At 39.0% G+C, this 20,655-nt stretch overlaps 1 protein-coding gene across 1 annotated transcript in view; it reads left to right on the top strand.

Moving 5' to 3' along the window:
- Positions 1–473: 473 nt before the first annotated feature.
- ERCC4 (excision repair cross-complementation group 4) overlaps positions 474–20,655 on the top strand; it is a 188,953-nt gene continuing 168,771 nt past the window's right edge. The window contains exon 1 of the mRNA XM_009886616.1: positions 474–599. Within this exon, the coding sequence (XP_009884918.1) occupies positions 474–599 (126 nt within the window). The remainder of the gene's footprint in view (positions 600–20,655) is intronic.

Raw genomic sequence — 20,655 nt, forward strand, 5'->3', positions numbered from 1 at the left:
ACCCAGAGGTATTTTTGTGAGATTATTTCTCCTATGGTAGCGTTCAAAATGTTCTGTGTTTTGCTGGAGATATTTTAAGGCTTCATTATTGCAACTAATGTCTTGTGTGTTAAGCAAGACATTAGCATCTATTGGATAAATAAAGAACTGTTAATACCACACCACTGATGAGCCCTATAAATCACTGAATGCTTGGGAGATGGTACTGTAGCGCCTGTTCTAGGGACATGTGCCTCTTGCAGACAGTGGACAACTTTCCAAGATATCCCAATAGCCACTATGTACCACCCTGTGAAGATGACAGTGGTTTTGTAATATACCCAAAATACTGCTGCCATAAGGTATTGCTAAGAAAAGAACATTTGTAAATACAACACTGCTTTCTACTAGCTTTACAACACTTCACAAGGTAAGTTACATGCTTTTCATTAGAACATTACAATGCAAAGTTGCTGAGACAATTAGTGAATTAGATGGACCTAGAGGAAAAAACATTTAAAACTTCAGAGTTCCAGCAACTGGGAGAGAAGAAGATGAAGAAAATCGACATAGTCATTTCCAGTAAGACTGACTCCACGCTGCCACCATCTAGACAGCAGGTATGTGAAAAAAAGGGCGCTTCCCATTTTATTTCAGTAAATCTCCAGTCTGTACACTTGCCACCTCAAAGAAGCTCTCTGAGTTTAATACGCTTCAAAAGAACTAAAAATTCATCCTCTCCTTTATCCCAGATACCCTCATGATGAGTTTTCTAGCACTGGCAGACGTGAGGAAGTGATTATCTTAGACAAATTTGTTTGTATCATTTCTTGATCACAAATGATACCAGAACAGAAAATATTTGCCTTCATAAATCAAAACTGTTATAGCTATCCGAGCAATGGGTTACAGTACATTAGGAACTCAATCTACAAGCCGCTAATGAAAGATGAACTATACAGTTAATGGTTTAATCAGTACACTGTGTTAATTACAAATGAAACAGAAATCAAGAGGAAAATGAAATATAGAAATAGGACATATAGGACCAATCCTGCTTGCTTTATTCACTGTGCCATTCCCGTTTAGATTCAATGGGACTAGCTGCATGAATGAGGCAAGCAGGATTTGATCCTACATATATTATCTCTGATAAAAATATATTTAGATATTCCTGCCTGTAGCATATTTTACAATATTCTCATTATAGAGAAGATTAACTCTATATCAAAGGAACAATGTTGGAAGTTTCTAATGGAATCTAGAATAGTTGCAAAAAATCACTTTTTGGAAATGTTCTCATTTGGGCTGCCTCATTAATCCCTTTAACCATGGAACTCACAATTTAACTGCAGATAGAACCCAGGCTCCCAAGTATCCGGAAGCACAACTGTTCCTCCACTACAAATAGTCTGCAAGGACAAATTCTGTGGTCCCATTCTGTGGAGAGAATGCCTTGGGGGAAGCTGATAGAAAGGCAAAACAGTCCCGTGATCAAGGCACTGGCCAAGCACCTGGCCAGATCAGCTCCCGAGGTGATGCTGACACGGGCAAGTCAATACAGGCTTTCCAAGCTTAAGTTCTCCAAAGTGCCGTTAATAGTGCTTCCTCACACAGGATTGTATTAGAAGATTAACCAAAACGAGGGAGTGAAGTTCACATTCATACCTATAACCATGATTGTCTTAATGATAACTTAATACAACCTTTTTGTTCTTATACTTGTCTTTTTGTTCTTATACTTGTCTACGGACAATTCCCTTTTTGTCCGTACTTGCTGTTGTGTGGAGCTGTACACAGAGAGAAGGCAACACACACTGGCTTTTTTCAGCTGATGCAGTAGGGACTGCTCCAGGTAAAAAAATAATTTAAGCCTTCAGATCTTCTTCACGGTGTCAGCATTTGTTTCATTTTTCACACGGCTTCAGGACCATAAGAGAAACATATCATGTTACTTTACTTTTCTTTCTTGCCTCAGTCCTGTAACTAGTGCTGTTTTGGTCTATACCTCACGACTGGCTCCTAGCTTTATGTTAATGTTAATTAACTGTGATCCGGAGTATGTTTTGCTAAATAAATCCGGCACTGTTTTGAAGCAGTAATATAGAGAATGGCAAACTTATTCCAATAAAACAAATCCCAGCACTGATCAGCATTAAACTGTGCCCTGGGGATCTTTTCTTGCCCATAGGAGCAGGGCATGCAAAGAAGCATCTCTTGCTGGTGGTCCCATCATAAGTCTCCTAAACCCATGACACCAGCTCACTTTCAATCAATAACAATAATTTTAACACCCACATACAATAAATAGTAATATAAAAATTGCAATAAATAGATGAGGTTGAATAAGAACCCAAAACTCTTCACCTCAAACTCCAGCTATTATGTGAGAAGCCTTTTCAAGATTCAAATAAATAAATAATACCCGCACACACACATGCTTTTCTTCTCAATTCTTGTCTTAAACTAGGTCCAGAAGTGGGTAAACACAGACTGTGAACCTCTACTCTAGATTCAAGCGTTTCAAAGATAATTTGGGTACTCTTAATTTTTTAAAATCTAATCTGAACATTTCCCATCCCTAACATTAAGTGGTATATATTTATACATACGTATAAATTAGGTGTATATATATATGTGTGTGTGTATGTGTATCTTGCCACAAGGATGTATTACAAGCAATTAAACCCTTGATAATAAATGGTTCATCAGTCCGCAGGTGATGTACTATAAGTGATTGCTCCTGTAGGTAGTAATCATCTGGTGCAATTGCTAGAATTATAAATTCCCTCTAGGCTGATTGGATTTTATCAACAAGAAGCAGTGAAGTAAAAAACGGTTTGGGGGTGAGGTTTTTTATAGTCTAAAACCTAATATTAGCAATTTGCCAATTGGAAATGAGTGCCTTTCCCTTGAAGACATACCCTCACGATGACTGAACAGCTGTCAGAAAAATGTAACCGTTTTCAGAACAGCCTCTGGGACCGGAGTATATTCTAAGGCAAAGCTGAAATTCAAAGGTTTTTTCCCACCCCCGCAAAAATATATGCAACTCTCATGCATCCTGAAACTGTTTTCCTATAGGCAGAGCAACATTCCATAAATCTATATAGGGACTGAAATATCATCATCATATTTAAATTAAAGCACGAGAGCTAGTTACTATTATCATTTGGACAATCTGTCAGTACAATTTATGTATTATATTTGAAATTATTATTTGTCAGAACATCAGTTCCCCTGATAGCAAACTGAGGAACTTCTGTGTATATTGAATTTAGACCACTGATGAAAATGGAATGGTATGTTTAAGTTTTAACAAAAAACCTACCTGTTAAGGTAAGTTTTCTATTTTTTCTTTTATTTTGTCACAGAATTAGTTTTCTTTAATGGCATATCAAAGCAGTAAATACAGCTGTGACAAATCATACCCATCAAAAATAAATTAAATCCACAAAATCGAAAAGCTCTCTAAAATAGTCTAACACTTATTTCCGTGTCACATGGTTTCTTTTCAAGGTTTTGGAAAAAATGTATTTCTTGCTAACCTCTAAATTTTTGTTACTTTCCAAAATACATTTAATAGAAAAAGGATACCCGAAAGAATATAAGCAATCAGAATTAATTTCAGATTGATGTTTAATAGTGGTACTCTAATTCTTTTCTTATTTTTCTCATGAAAATTCTGTTGAGTACAAGGTGTACATCAGCCATTTCAGCTTCACTTGGGGAACAGGATTACATCCCAAATTAAAAAAAAAAAAAGTGAAGCCGATGACTGATTGCTTATTTTGCTCTTTATTACTGTGCATCAAAATCCTAACACTGTAATTGAATGCCATTACTTTCAAAAGTTACACCAAGCCCAAATGCAGCCCAATTGCTTCAAGTAGTTATTCCAACTGGGAAAAACATTGAGACAACATAGTATCCAGTCCACACAGGTGGGAGGTTTTTGGAAGGGAAGAGAAAGTAACAGTTTCAGAGTAAAAACTGTTTTATGAGGAAATAGGAGAGTAATATGGTGAAGTACGGATACAACTAAATAACTTTTAAATTATCCTGAATTAGGAAGGTTCTGGTATACTGGTTCATTTATACAGAAATCAAGTACCTAGCTGCGCTAACAGAGTCAGGGAGGCAAAACACAGTAACCACAGCCATTCTGCATCTTTCTTGTTCAACATATACTGTTTTGTGGTTTTTTTCTTCAAAAGAAATTATTTATTTTTCCCACACAAGTCTTTTCCATATCTTCATCCCGGTTCGCTCTTACCACCAGGAATCACCACACCACTACCTATCATGTCAGCTAATAAAACCGGGAATGATTTTGCAGTGATTTTGCCTGGTGTCACACTAGCTGAGACTTACACAGGCCTCCAGACCACCCCTCTTCACAACGTGGTTAAGCACGTGCTTTCTTGGTGGCTGTTTAAGGAGGAGGTGGAGGAGTCAGCTTGGCAAGCAGATCACTAAACCTTGCCATTCACCTCTGCTGCATTTCCAAGCACTGGCATTTGCTTCCAATTTGGACAACAAAGATTATTGTGTAAGCTTTGTTCCCCTACTGGATTTCCTTCGGTATGCTCTCTACTACCCGGGTGGCAAAAGAAACGTCTAATTATACATCGTAATTTAAAGTGAGACAATAATTACTTACACACCTTAAAAAATGGTTCCCCCTCAATATACATGTGTCTTTATGTAATATTTTGCGCTCTTCTACTACAGTACTTCCTTCACTTTCCTTTTTTTTGGTTTTCTTATAGACTACATGAAACTTTGAGATGTTTGGGATGCAGTTTTTTTAGAACATACTCAATATACATCTAGATGCTTTAGCATAACAAACAGCAACAATAGTGATGACATATACAAGACAAATGACAAAATGAGACCTTTGAAAAGACAAGAGAGGCAGTGAATGGCTGAAGGGTCATCCCTGTTAATTTGGTTATTCTGACACTGGGAATCTACTTGCAGTGCAAAGTAGCAATTACAGTGTACTCAAATTAGACAAGAGCAAATTTATAGCAATAACCCAATAATCTAAGAGCCAGCTTAACCAAAATCTCAAACCATTGACCTGCCTGCTTTGTGGAAGCATCGGGAAAGAGGCTGATTGCTGTTTTGACATAAGCAGAAAACTTACTGTAAAAGACAACTACGCAGCTGTCCTAAACCCCTTTCATCTGCAGGTATGATGTGCTTCTGCTTCCAGTGTAGAATTACAGGGATCCAGGAAAAAATATAGGATAGTGGCTATTATAAACAGAAACCCCGCTATTTTAGAAGGAACTTTTGCAGCACCATTAATTTTCTTGAGGAAAGGCGTTTATTAGCGTTATAGCCAGGTATTGTGAGCCAAATTAAAGAACTGAGGGAGGGAAAAAAAAAAAATTATCTTTGGGAAAGGATTCCAAAGCCTACATTGTTAAGTTAGAAACCTGAAACGTGTATCATGAGTGGTTCTCTTGGGTTTCTTTGGAAATAAGCAGACTTCAACACTTCAACACCACAGGTTCTTTGGAAAAACAGTGTGTAGGTTCCACAGCACTTGGGTGCATTTGAAACATCTGAGGCATAAGAATAAATATTGAGGGAAAAGCAAGAAACAAATCAGAAAGCAGCCAGAGCCTGTCCCTGTATTTCTTCTTTAAGCACAAACTGAAGACAAGTTACAGCTAGTTTTAGTGAATCTTTACTAGATTTCTAATTTCCCTATCTAACATCAGGTGTAATTGAAAGAATCCAGAAGATAAAACAGACAGGGATATAAAAGAGGGGGAAAAAAAAGAAGGAATCCAGATAGCCATTGCCTGTCTGACTCGGAATAGGGAGAAGATACTTATAATTTTCTTCTTTCAGCCGTTAGCAAAAACATTGCTCCTGGAACAGATTTTGGTTTTTGGTATCTTGATACTCGCTCCATGACTTGAAGCATGGATCTAAGGAGATTAATGCAAGGTTTGTTTATTCCAAAGTTCTGCTGCAAATCTTCATCCACCTGGAAGACACTGGGACCTTTCAAAGCCATCAGTGAGCCCAATGCAAGACTAACTAGCTGAGTGCAAGAATGCTGCAATTGCTCCCCAGATTACACCAGGTCCTGTTGGCTCAGTGATTTAGGTCTTTTTTCCACTAAGTCCAATTACTTCATATGCAACTGTAAAATCATTCAGGCATTGGAAGGTTGTTATTAGGTCCCTCTAAGCCTTTTCTTCGCCAAGTTAAACAAGCCGAGTTCTCTTAGCATCGTTTCACAGGGAACTCCAGCTCTCTTGGGCTCCACTGCACTTGCTCATCTTTATTCACATCTTCCTTGTACTGGGGGCCCGAAACGAGGCACAGCTGGGAAGGGTTTGTGTTCATAAATTAGATTAATACTAGTAACTCCAGAGGCCTTCAACCTCATTGGGCTTAAATTAATGGAACAAGCTGACACAGTGACCAACAGCCGGTGGATCAGCTCACAGACATGTCTCAAAACCAGAGAATTCTGAGTTTACCTCATCACGTGCAACCCTACTACCCAGGACTACAACCGCATTTGTAATACACGGCCATTTGCCCAGAAGACAGATATGTAGCAGTGGGTCATGACAGGATGTATAAAAAAAACCCTAAACAAACAAATAAACGGCAACAGAAATTTCTTCCAGTTTTGATATCTGCTGCATATTTTAATATGCTGATGTAAAATTCATTAAACCAATTAATTTGCACACACAAGTCTTTTTCACTGACAGGCTTCCTTAGTGATCATTTTGCATGCGACATTCTTATACCATCAAGGAGATGAGCTGGAAGCTCTTTTATTCTTTTGTTTTAATGGAAGCTAGGAGTCCAGAAATCATTTGATATCTTGCATTGATGAAGTCACAGCACACTATTCAAAGCAGCATTTCTAGCTGAAATATTAATGTAATTTTCTGGGTTTGATTATTATTGGGTAATCTTTCCCCTGGATTTCATTTGGGAGTGACAATGTATAATACTGTGTTTCCGTTCTGGTTTATTGTCCTTGCTTTTTAATTGTCACAAACTGTCAAGTAGTTCAGAGTGCTTTCAGGGCTCCAAAGGGCACCTGGCTTTCTGGATCTAGCATTTACAAACTTCTGTACAGATCTCAACTACAGCTTAAAAAAAAAAAAGCATTTTGATCCAAGACCAACCTTCCCATTTGGAAATCAACTGTGGAAGAGCCACCACCGCTCAGTTGGGGCATTTTCCATTTTAAGATCTCAAAGCACCTCACAAGAAAACATTTATCATTCCTGTAATAGAAACTGCATAGCCCGTTCTCCACCTATACATAGCAGGGCGCACCGGAGAGAAGGTTAACTTCTTGTTATCTTTAGGCAGGCATTAGTCTGCTCTGCCGAGCACCTCTCGACTCCGCCGACTTCCCTGACTGTCTAACATCATTCTTCTTCTTTCCCATAAGTATACGGTTAATATAATGTTCACACCAATGCATGATGCACTGCTATGGATTTAATATTTCCAAAGTTTGGAGGCATTTAGATCAGGTTGATTTAGGTCATCTGTACTAAAAAAAAATATACCTATTTCTGCAGTATTTCCCTTTGAGCAACATGCTCGGTTGTGTCCTGTAGGATGTTAATTAACATGGCAAGGTACCATGGCATAGTAGCAAGGTGCTAAATCATTTCTAAGTATTTTGAATTCAGGATATTTACTTTCTTCAGTGATAAGCAGCATCCAGCAAAACCTGGAAACTGTTGTTTGAAGTGGTATCATCTTTAAAGCCACTTCAGCAGCATAGCAGAATGAGGACATTTTTAAGGGAGTGGGAGGAGGAGAGATCCTATATGAAAGAGAAAATATTCTCACTCTCTCCAAAACTCAAGCATGAGTGAAATGAAAAAAAGAAAAATATTTAAATTAACTTTTTGAAATTTATAATGTATTTGGAGGAGCAGACTTAAAAGCTAGCTAACTGATGAAGGGGATAAGCTGACATTACCTTTTTGGATTTATAATAGCTTTTGAAAATACAAGCTTGAAGGGATCAGAAAGGAAAAACAACAAAGTGCATCAAGAAGATGGGTCAATTAAAAAAACACAAGAGCTTTATGGAATTAGTGAAAGCAGCCACACACCATTCCCTTTTTGGAAGCACTCCAATTCTTTAAATCAGATTAGGGTCAGTCCTAATTGTTTCAAGCACAAAGTTGTGTGGTATTTATTTGCTGGGTGCCTTCTTTTCTGACTGATTAGCTTTATGAAGATTAGCTGCCAGTAATTTCTGAAATGGCTAATGTAAGGTAATTAGCTCACAGCATGCTGCAGTTTGCACTGCCCAGGAGAAGAGTTTACTCGTCTCAGCTGAGAGAAGGATTATAGAAGACGTTACAGTCAAAGCAGCAGAAAGTTAGCAGAGTTCCTCCAAAAAAGTTCCTGCAAAATTTGATTCAGCGTTTTTCAAAACATACTATTTATAAATAGAATATGAAGATCGGTATGGCCTGAACTATACTAGAAAATACTTTAAAAGACAGTACAAAGCACTTCCAGAAGGGTTTCCTTAAAAATAGTGTGGCGTCTCTCACAATTTGCATGCTGTGCAGTATTATGTTTAATCTTTTTATGATGTTCATAGAGAAAGAACAGTGATGCATCCAGTAAGAAAACTGCACTTTTAAAGAGATCTTACAGTATGATTTAGAAAAGTTTCTTCTGAAAGCAGTGTCAAGAAAAAACAGCCTAGAGACAGAAATATGCTAATGAGGGCATTCGACAGAGATTCTAATCATAAAGCCATAATAAAGACAAGTGGAGTAAATTATGATTTTCCTCAGAACTACATGATATACTGGTTCCCAGTTTCAGAAGATAAGGGGGAAGTAAACACGAGTTGGGAAGAAGCAGCAGGACTTTTCATTTGAGGCTAAAGAAAGGGCCGGTTGCAAAGACCAGCTCCTTTAGATAGGTCCAGCCACCACTTATGACAGAATAGGAGCAATGAAAGCCCCCTATAGATTCTTCAAGGTAGGCAACTACTGGAGCAGCTAAAGAAGCTGAGCAGCTACCATAGAAATCAGATGAGCATGCTTAAGCCAATAATGACATTTGTTATGTTAAATATGCTGTTAGTAATATGGTTTTCATCTTGTTTCTCTATGTGCGTTCTATTACTGAAACCAAAAGATTTTTGATAATTCTTCAAGTGAAGCTGAGGGTCTGGCTACCTGTAGTCAGTGTTCAGCAAATATTTACAAGAACAGCTTACAAAAGCGGTCCATTTAAATACAGGAAGTTAAATATATTCACCACTGTTAAGGGGCATGAAGTTCTAGCTATGGTTCTCTTGTTCCAGCACGTCGTGCTCATCACATTGAACTAGAGTGGAAGCCTTGTAACACATTTTCAAAGAAAACTTTTTCCACAAATTTAATCTCAATCTCTATTTTATTATGCACAAAACTTTTGGTTCTTCTTACATAAAACCCATCACACAATACGTGTCAACATACAGTGACTCAGTTAATGGGTAGGTGGGAATATGTGACAGGTAAAATTTGTTAATGGAAAACTTAATGAGAGTATCAAACAAAATACCTATTAGCAATAGGAAGGACTGAAATATTTTTTTAATTATTACTAAAAAAACCAAGCAACATATTTAAATGTGAGATGACGAGTGAAAAGGAGAGTATTAGAAGTTACTTCACCATAGAAACATACGATGTCATTGATACACAAGAACATTGTGGTTGCCTTAAGCTATACCCAGCTACAAGTCCTTGGGCTGCTATAAATAAGGCTTGGTAAAGTTCTTGGATTGGAAGATAAAATGAACAGAGTTTTTAATCTCAGGAGAAGCCATGGTTAAACATTATAATTACTGAGACCAGCTATTTTAATATTGTGTTAATTTTAATGACCTTATTCATCAAAAGACTTATGAAAAGGATGACTAAACCCTAAATGGAGAGAGTAAAATGTATTCTGCTTAAACAACAAAGGATTTCAGGGATTCATGGCTCATGTTTAAAACTCAACACACAAAGTAATCTGACTCATAACTCTTTTCTCTGTAACGTTAGAAATCTAGGGACATACTAAGAATTGTTAAGTGATGTTAGGGAGAGCAAAGGATTTAATTAAAATAGAGTGTAATCCTTTTAAGGAATTTCAAAGCTAGATCAGTGGCACTACACAGAGTAATTTGATTGGTTTCCTTTACTACCTCTCTTCCCTTTTTCGAGTTGTAATATCACTACATTAAACATTAATCACTTTAAATATCCACATGCCAAATTCTTGTCAAGAATCTCATTATCTCACGTCTCAAATATTGCAGTATCTTCTTCTGTGGCCTACTCATATCCATTCAGATTCCTGCTGCAAAAACAGGTCCCTTACCAATAACTAGACCCCAAACACCCATAATGGATAGGAACAGGAAAAGAAATAGCATTTTTTTAGTGTGAATATATCCTCCCCTCTTGGAAGGTTAGTTTGAGGATATCATCCCATATCTGCCATTCGTAGTCTACCTGCTTGACAAAGGTGAGCTAATGCTTTATCATCCTTAGGAATGCAAGGAGGCATTCTGTATATCTGACCACAGGCAGATATACAACAGGTTGAACATGGATTTCGGAGCTTCCTCACAAAGACAACGACGGCAGATACTATCAGCCTGACAGCTGAACGTACAGAGATTTTTATGTCTGCAGAGGAAGGTGTGATTTTCCCAAGCAGAAAAGACAAGTGTGACTACCAGTCAGAGGGGTAGGAATGGTATAACCTAAAATTTATAGCTTTCAGAGTTACCTTTCTCTTCTGCAACTACGACTTTTAAGAGAAAGGAGAGAAAGTGAAAGAACAAAATACTCTCAAAGGAAAGAAAAAACTACTGAAGAGAAGGACTAAGCACTTGAAGCGTCACTGCTGACCTATAACACAGTGGAAAGAAAAGAAATTAAAATAATGGACTGCAGGGAAAAAAACCACAAAATTTTCTCCATCTTTTCCATTAGTTTGCTTTTTTCTATTCTGCACTTTTTAAGGTCATTCACAGCCTCTTATCAGTACCATTCTGTACTGACAGTTCAAGAAACCATCATGCTCACCTCCAAATCTCACTGATTATATTTTCAAACGGAAAACTTTTACTTCTCTAAAGTTGTCTTCACACTTAGAAAAATCTCTTTATGAACATCTGCAGTAGTGATACCCCTTCAGACTTCTCAAAACTGCTCCTTCCCATGATACTTAGAAATAACTTGGAAATAGTTGTGCTTCCTACAGCTACAAAAACTCATGCCTATAAAAATGAGTGTTACTGATGATGTCCCCGAGGCATTTTGAAGGCAGAGGTGAACAACGTCTGCCTATATTGCACGATGGGTGACGAGCATAAGCCAGCTCTAGTCAGAAGGACAACAGCCACGTCACCAAGGGGCTGAGCATCTCGGCAGGACTCTAGTTGGGGCTTACACCAACAAACACGGCCTCTGGTTTGGAGCTGGGAAGCAGACAGCTGGGTTCTGTCTGGAACAGGCCACAGGCACGCAACTCTTCCTTTTCAATTTTAGCCAGATCAAGCAGAAATAGTTACATTTAAAATATAAAGATAAGAACAAAAATCTAAATTCTCCTCAATCACATTTCTTGACTGAAATGGAAATATGCAAAATCAGTATTTTATAATATTGGTATGTAAAATACTAGCTCCTCATTCAAATGCTGAGCAAAAGATTCTGATCTGATCTATTCTAATCTTTTGGATTTCTTATTTACAATGCAGACATACAGGTCTGCACATCAGCTACAAGGAATGTAGATGCTGGTATTACTGGTAATACAGGCTGGTATTAATTGTATTTATACTTGTGGTCAAGAAAAGAATATAATTTGGAGAAAAGATCTTTTTCCTTTTTATCCTGGATATGCTAAGAGCCACCATTAAATTAAATACAAATACTACTATAGCTGTTTAAAACACACCAACAGAAATAGTTCTTCACATTCTCACAGAGCAGTCAGGTAGGTGAGTTTTCATTAGCTTTTCACATTTGTTCTTTATAATTTAATTCCCTGCTTAAGCTCTACAAGCTACATCTACACTGCCACATGTAGATCCATCGCTCCACTAGCCAGATCCACAGGAGAGCTTCTTGGCACCTTTCTGTGATGAGTCGAGTCTAACACAAAGGTGTTTCAGTTAAGTGTTTGGTAACTGTGTACAAACACACCTTTCAAGTTGTGAGATAACAGAAAACAAAAGTCCCTGCAGAGCAGAGAGTGCAAAGGCAGCCTGACGAGGGACTTTCTGCCCCCAGAATACAGGGGGGGGTTACGGCAATTAGTGGAAATGTGGAATTATAGAGATGAAAACACAAAAGGAGAGCTCTCTCGTTTCCTTTAATTGTTGCACTGGATCATGAAATTAAAGTCATCAAGTAGGAGAGATCCTGTACAGATTTCCAGAGATACTACCTGTTTGCATAATTGTGTCAGCCTGGAGTAGCTGATTAGCATAATTAACCTAAACTTCTGATTACCCAAAGGAAGGAGGTGTTCCTGGATGCACAGGTGAGATCTAATGATTGAGACTTCAAGAAGCTAATATACAGTAGCTAGTAAGACTATCTCAGAGTCCTGTTTGCTTGTCTCTTGCTTTTTTAAAAAAGGGCTGCGGGGAACCAGGAGAGCACACTGCGTTAAGCCCAGTGCTTTGCTGAAGGTACAGTGTTTTAAGGTGTTGAGATTGACTCGCTAATGACAAAAGATCTGTGCTAGTAATCTGCACTTCAGTACTGTAGTATTATTACCAACTGTAGTACAACACCACTCAGTGGTCTCAAATCAAAGGTGGGTCCTTGTGATGCCCAGAAATCACAGGAAAGGGCTAGCAGAGGCTTTAAGATAAAAAAGCCAAGATATGAGAAGAGAGGTTAAAACACTGAGCTTTTGCCACCGCAGCAGTCAGATAGAGAACCACGACTAGACTCCAAGTGTCTCATAGCCTAGAAAAGATAAATGAGCCAAGAAGTCAGTCTTTTCTATTGGTATACATCACAAGAACTCCTGCATTACATTCTTAAAAGAAAGTTTCCCTAATTTCACTAACTGGTTTGTGTTGTTATTCCACATGCGGTCTCAGATCTAATCTAATCCTATCCTAAGTAAAAGCAACCAAAGGCACATAAGTATCCGGAAAAAAAGCCCTAACAACTCCAAAAAACGAGAATCCAGTGACTGTGATGACGTTCCAGTTGTGCTCTGTCAAGTCATTGGAAAAAAAAAAAAAATTTAAAAGCTCCAGATACGGATTTAATGGATACATTTAGGATTTTTTATTGATGATCTGAGTCAGGTGTTTGGTTGTCCTCAACTATAAATTAGGAAAGCTTCAGCAACTGCAACAGCTGAGAATCCAACTTAATCCATTTACTATTTTCTACTATCTCAGGAAGAGGAGGATAGTTACATAAGTTGTAATGACAAAGTAAGATATTTTTTAATGATTACATATAGAATATTTCTAAAGAAAACATAATGATTTTTAATTGAATGCAAGCTGAGTTACTGGAAACCTTCTGTTTGCTCTCAGTATGGGCACTGATGCTGAAACATTGCCTAATACCATCACTGCTCTTCATCTCTCATCTGCAGAGAATAATTGTGGGATTTTCTCTTAAAACTCTCTGCTAATTTAATCCTTTGTTCTCTGTTGATAGTGCCAGCAAACAGGAGGGTCATCAACAACAAACTGGCCTGAAATTGCAATTGCGCTGCCATGTAAGCCACCACGCGGTCAAGGCCAAGAAACCCCAATTTGTTAGACTCCATGAGGCGTCCGGATCACGGAGGAAAAGCTAGATTTGAGTGATCTTCAAATATACTAGCTACCTTTACACAGTCCTTATATTGTCGGTTCCCACAGTCCTTTTAAACACAGAGTTTAAATCAGTCAGAGAGTTTCGTCTTTTTGGTCATCTTTAAAAGCCTTTTCAAACGCTTATAAAATTCTGTCTTTGGGCGTGAACTTTCAGATAATGAAAATGAGGTTTCATTCCACTGAAAGGAACAACAAAGGAAAAAGACTAATGAAGCTCCAGGAGTGGATTTACTACTGAGCAACAAGTTCTCTCACCTCCAGTACGACGAGCTGGCGTAACACATCCCGCCCTAACACGTAAAATAGGCTCACACAAATGTTTGCTGCTACCTTGTCCTGTTCCTGTATAGACCAGGCCATCGTCCTGTCCTGGAGACAAGCTGCAAGGACAATTGGTAAAAATCTCAAATACAAGTCTTTCATCAAGTCAGTTCAACAGCTGCAGAGCCTTCCAGGTGAAAAAAATCCAGTGACTGCAGTGCTGCGCCACTGACTGCCACAGAGCAGACGGAATATGAGACACTTCCTCAAACTAAACCCCAGCGGCTCTGAGCGGGGGGAAGGTACCAGCACCACAGACACGAACACATCACTCTGCAATAAAAACTGCCAGCACATTTGAGAAGTTCATCAAAATGGGGAAATGTTCTCCTTAAACCAAGTTTTCTAAAACCTTTGCCACTTCCTGAGTGAATGAACAAACAGCTTGATCTAAAATTTGACAGAATCATAAAGAAACTTGAAAATATACTATACCTCACAGTCTAATGTCCAGGGGCTCAGACACAGCTGTTTCATTAATCCTAGATTCACTGCCAGCCCTCACTGTATCTGCTGTGACTCAGCATGCTGCTGACTTGTCTCTAAACCTTAATTCTATGGATAAGTAAATAATTGCCTTATAATAGCACCTTGCAATACTCTTGACCAGAAGAGACTATCCTTTCAGGTGCAGAGCTAGCGCACTGCTCCAGAGGAAGAAGGCACATTTTGATCCCCAGGAGTTGCATTTGAGGAGAGGTTCTGCAATTGCTGCACACCCCAAAAGCAGTTCTATGGCAACCTGATCAGAGTGAGGAATATAACTGGGAAATAAGTGAAATCAAGTGGCATGAAATTTCCGAAAAAGCCTCCCCTTTGCCTCGGGGAGACAAGGCATCCTGTTGCTCAGGACACGGCTTGGAAAAGTATACCAAGACAGCTGTCTTGTCCTTAAGCTGGAAGGTTTGCGTGCTTTCAAACACCTGCTTAACTCCTTGCATACAGTTGATTTAGCTATTTTGTGCTGGAAAGGATCTGCTTGACTTTCTGAGTATTATGCTGAATGAAAAGGAGACATGTGTGGGAAGGAGGAGAGGCTCATCTTGTCATGTGTTGCCAGGGGCTGGTTTAGTTTTGAAAGGCTCATAACACTGTACCATTTTGCATGTTAAATGGAGCTGCTTTATTTTAGACCCTCAGAAAAGCTTAAATCAGAAGACGACATTTCTCTAGGCTAATATACTAACCTTCAAAGTATTAACTTTCTGAAGTCAAGCACTAGCTACTTCCCCACGGCTGAGATGAGTATGCCTTCAGGTTCATCCAGAGCTAGATGTCCAACAAATTCACTGCTGTCAGTCAAGCATGAGCCACACGCAGCCCTTGGCTGGCAGAGGAAATCAAACCTACAATTCCCAAGAAAACCCAAGAGGCCAGATACCGAGTGACACACTATTAACTGCAAGGGGGCACCCTTTCTGGGCTTCCCATGGTACAAACCAAGGGCTGCTTTCCTGGCCCCAGCTTGTCCCACAGTGAGTTTAGGTGTAGGAGGGAGACAATCGGCACTATTTTCTAAACATATAATTATTTTTCTCAATGCTTACTTTAAACGAAGTCAACTATGCCACATATACATTGATGCTTTATCTGGTCACAGAAAGATCTGGATGGAAAACAGGGTCTGCTAAGACTAGGCAGCATGGTAGTAATAGAAGAATTTTGCTGTTCATAGGAATTTTACTTTAATTTTTCAGGGAACAGTTCACCTTTCTCTTTGCTGTGCTGATGAGGCACCAGAGTATTACAGGAAATAACCACCTTCCATGCCAGAAAAACGATTTCTAATCAGCCCAAGTGTTCTAGCTTTTGAGCTGCTCAGACACTTTGATCAGAGATAAATGAATGCTTTGTATGAGATCCTGCTCTTAGTTAACTGCTTTTACTAAATTCCCTCATTATGCTTTCTAATTTCACAGGGGAGGGGAGGGGGCGGGAAGATGAAAGGAAATTTTTTAATCAACTTGCTGTAAAATTAAGAATAGTTCGCTTAACGTTTGTTTGGCTTTATAACAATATATTATGATTTTGTCTTATTAACACCTTGTTTTATTTATACCACAATTTATTGAACCATTGCACGGTAGACAGAGCAGGAGAACCACAATGCATTGGGTATTTTATGCCCCATGCCACTTTTGTTATTATTTCCTCATTGCAGCGGTGAGGGTAGGGACCATAGCTCTGTTCTGAGCATGATAAATAGTACTAGTAATCACCTGTAGCAGTCAATACTCACACTCCAGCTTAATTTCACATATGAGTAATTCTATTAAATTTAGTGGGACAATTTTGTACTTAAGGAAGCCTTCTAGCTGTACAAGTTCTTAGGCATCTTCAGCATTCATATACTCTGCATTTCAATGCGCTTCCTCATTTTCCCAGGCCTTTTTTACTATTTGTACTGTCCAGTTATAAAAGCCAGGGATTACAGGTGAAATGATTTAGGAAAGGCTGATGAATTTCATGTCAGAGAAAGTAAATGAATTCAACCTTACTCCAAAACTGCTATGGATCGTATTTACATCGTGGCATCGTCTGTGATTATGAAAAAACAAGAAAATACATGTGATTGGTTATAAATTTAGCATGCAGCTTAAAAACTGGAAGTTTGAAGAACATTCCTTTTTGCTATCTGCATGCTTAACCAGTTGAGAGTCTATCAGAGCATCTCAGTTCACATTTCTGCCATTCCCTTGTTTACATCAATCAATTCCCACTGAATGCCAAGGAAAACACTGTCTTAACTACAATGATATAGTAACAATATTTTCAAAATTAGATCATGAAGTCTACGTAAAGCCAAAGAGATTCATATAAACACAAAAAGCCACATAAACACAATTCCCCAGGAGAGCTTCAGAAAACACACCTGCTCCTTAGAGATCCCAGATTTGGGTCTTTTTCATTTACTCAGTCTCTACTGGCAGAAAGCAGAGCTCCAGTACTTCTGAACATTACATTCCCTTTATAGCCAAGTGCCTCATAACCATCTGAATCCTTCAGTAATATTACGATAGTGGGACTGATGGGACACAAACATGAGTTACTGACAGAGGCAGACCCCTCCAAGAAGTCTTGCCGCTCTCAGAACAGATGTTACAATCCCACTAACAAATTTCAGGCCCCTGAACAATCACAGTGAGAATAAAATTACATCCATTATAATTAAAATAATTTTTAAAATACAAAAAAAGTCATTTGTAATTGTTCAGAAAAATGAGTTTATCCATCTGGAATTTTAGGCTCTGACACCTGTTGGACACATATAATGGCAGAAGTGGTTATACAGATCTGACGCTAATGTAATGGGTAGTAGCACAACAGATACTTAGATACAGAAGACAACTGATAGGTAAAGAAAAACCATAGTTGAAACACATACGTAAGACTTGCAATTTAACCGTCATAGACAGCTCACAAGCAGCAATTATCTCAGGCAGTTGCAAATAGGCTGGAGAATGAGACAGGAAGGAGGACTAGCAGAGACCCAACTCCCACCTCTCAACAGATGGTTAAGATCTGTTAGTAATTTTGATCCACTTTCATCACTGTGTCGAGCAGACTTCGGTTATTTGCGTGCTATGAAATCTGCAATGTGTTTTTCCTCACACTTATTTCTTCACTTCGATGTCAGAGCCATGAAGTATCTTCCCCCCCTCCCCCTTTCCTTCTAGCACTGGGATTCCTGTATTTTCTTAACCTAGCACATTAACGTGCAGGAAGGACCAGCTAGTTTTTCCCATCAGAGACAAAGGCTTAATTTCACTATGACACACAACATATACTTCTGTACAGCTGAGCAGGGAGGCTACACAGCAGGGATGCAACAATCCAGAAAAACTCACTGCGTTATAAGTAAATCAGTCACCAACACACCCAGCTATTATCGTCACTGGATTTAATAAAGCAGCTTGCTATAATTGTCATTGTCATGCCTTTAGCAGCAAGTAGCTTACCTTGTCTAAACTAGGCACAAATGTGTTTTCTGAGGTTGAGAAATACAGAATGGCAGAATCACAGACTGACTGAGATTGGCAGGGACCTCTGGAAGCTCATCTGGTCCAACCCACCTACTCGAGCAGCACCATCTAAAGCCAGTTGCCCAGGACCGCATCCAGACACCTTTTGAATATCTCCAAGAAGGAAGACTCCAAAACTTCCCTTGGCAACTTGTGCCAGTTCTTAGTCACCCTCACTGTAAACAACTGTTTCCTGGTGTTGATCTTTAAAGGTGCTTTCCAACAGAAACCATTCTATGATGTTCAGACAGAACCTCGTGTGTTTCAGTTTGTGTCCATCATCTGTGGTCCTGTCACTGGGCAACACTAAGAAGAACCTGGCTCCATCCTCTTTGCACTCTCCCTTCGGGTATTTAGATAAACTGATAAGCATTCTCCTGAGCCTTCTTTTCTGCAGGCCGAACAGCCCCAGCTCTTTCAGCCTTTCCTCACAGGAGAGACGCTCCAGTCCCTTCATCCCCTTTGTAGCCCTTTGCTGGCAACTTTCCAGTAGTTCCATGTCAGTCTTTTACTGGGGAGCCCAGAACTGGACACAGTGCTCCAGGTGTGGCCTAGGTCATGTAGGCCATCTAGATAGTCATCTAGATACAAATGCAAGTTCATGGCAAATAATGTAAGAAAAACATGTGAATTTTAAGACTGACTAATTGTAGCTCACAGCAGGGATTCCTAAAGAACTGTGGAAGTACTGAGTGTCTACTGGCTCCATCACGGCACGGTTCGTATTTCAGCTTCCCAGCCTCAGAGTTGTGCAGTGACAGCACTGCAACCTTTTCCACACTTTCAGACCCGCTTTCTTGCGACTTTCTGCATGGTAACTCCTCATGGAGGGCCACACAGCCCATTAGCCTGTGTTCACAGACTTTGTGGACTTTGAGCGGCAGTGATTCAATTAAAATTCACAATGTTCAGTATGGTTTATAACACTCGAGATTTCAAGTCCTGGGCACTTGCTGTTTAGCTGCAGTTAAACACACTTGACAGGCTGTAGCACAGCCATAGTTTCTGGCAGTGCCCAGCAATGCAAGAAGCTGACGCAAAAGTCATTTTCTCCTGTTATGTCAGGCACACTAATCATCTCCTTCCAGTTGTGCTGCAGTGCCACAGGCTGCTTTTCAAAGCCTGCTCTGACACTAGAGCAACAAGACACCTCATACAGAGTTCCCCGGAGCCTAGCTGCCCCTCGTCCCTACGACTGCAGAAAAGCTGCAAGATGGACCAAGTGGGGCGCTCTGCATCAACTAAGATGATGCAAACTCAGGTCATGCCCAGGATACAAGAATGTTTATATACCAAAATGGCTTTTTCTCCAGTTACAAGTAAAACACAAACATGAAATAGTACTAAATCCTTCAGGTGACCTATAAAGTTATTGTATGTATGTACAATATCCACATACTACAAATATAAAGGATGTTGCGCAGGCACATAAAGAGGTATTTCTATTTAATGAACAACATTGCGTTCAGCAAAGCATATTATACATAGTGTCTGTCACTGGGATTTGTTTGTCATGACAGTTACGGTCTAAGCTCAAAACCTGAGTGAATGTTTTCACTCGCGTGCATCGTGCATATGGGAGTACCTTATATTGTGTTTATCTCCCTGGTGGATTAACATTGTAATCATTTGAGAAAACTTCAAGGTATAAGAGAGAACATTTCAAGCTTTAAGGACTATCTGAATAAAATTTTTGCCGTGTTAGGAGCTGTGCATTGCTGTCATCCACATAACAGTCACAACCCTATCCTTAAAGAGAACTGAAATTTGTAAAAATACAAATGCACGTACTTGAAATAAGAAGAAAATCCCTTTTGACTGAGATTTCTGAAATATATTTGTTGTTCTCTATGCACTCACTGATGCCATGCTAAATCAGACGATCCAATAAATTCTATATATGGTAATAAAAACTACAGGTAATATCCTAAAATAACAAAAAATTCTTCCCCATGCAATTATGTCACAATTGATAGCAAGTGCTTTTTTTCAAATTCTTTTTTTTTCTTATATAACAAGGTGTCCTTCAACTTGCCCATAGCAACAATAAGCAAATACCCAGCACGGTCATTAAGAAGCAGCTATATTTTAGTGATAAACAACAAGTGTGATGTAACATTTTTTGTTCACAATACTCATTTACCAAGTGCATATGTGTTCATTTCCTTCCTGCTTCATTTTTCAGGCTTGTAGTTTCAATGAGAAGGAAAGCTGCAGAACCCACACTGAACTAAGGCACACCGATCACTTAGACGAGTACCTTCCTCCTAGTTCCGTCTCTCTCACACCACACTTTCCCCCCCTAATATAAAACAAACCCCAAGGAAACCTAAGTTTGAGCTCTAGAGATCTGAAGTTAAAAATGCGTGCATGAATCAATTCTCAAGAAGAAAGAAGAAACAGATACTGTTCTTACACAGCCAATAATATTTTTGCCTTTCGCCAGAGACA

This window comes from Charadrius vociferus, unplaced genomic scaffold (genome assembly GCF_000708025.1).
Source record: "Charadrius vociferus isolate BGI_N301 unplaced genomic scaffold, ASM70802v2 scaffold46, whole genome shotgun sequence".
Classification (NCBI taxonomy): domain Eukaryota; kingdom Metazoa; phylum Chordata; class Aves; order Charadriiformes; family Charadriidae; genus Charadrius; species Charadrius vociferus.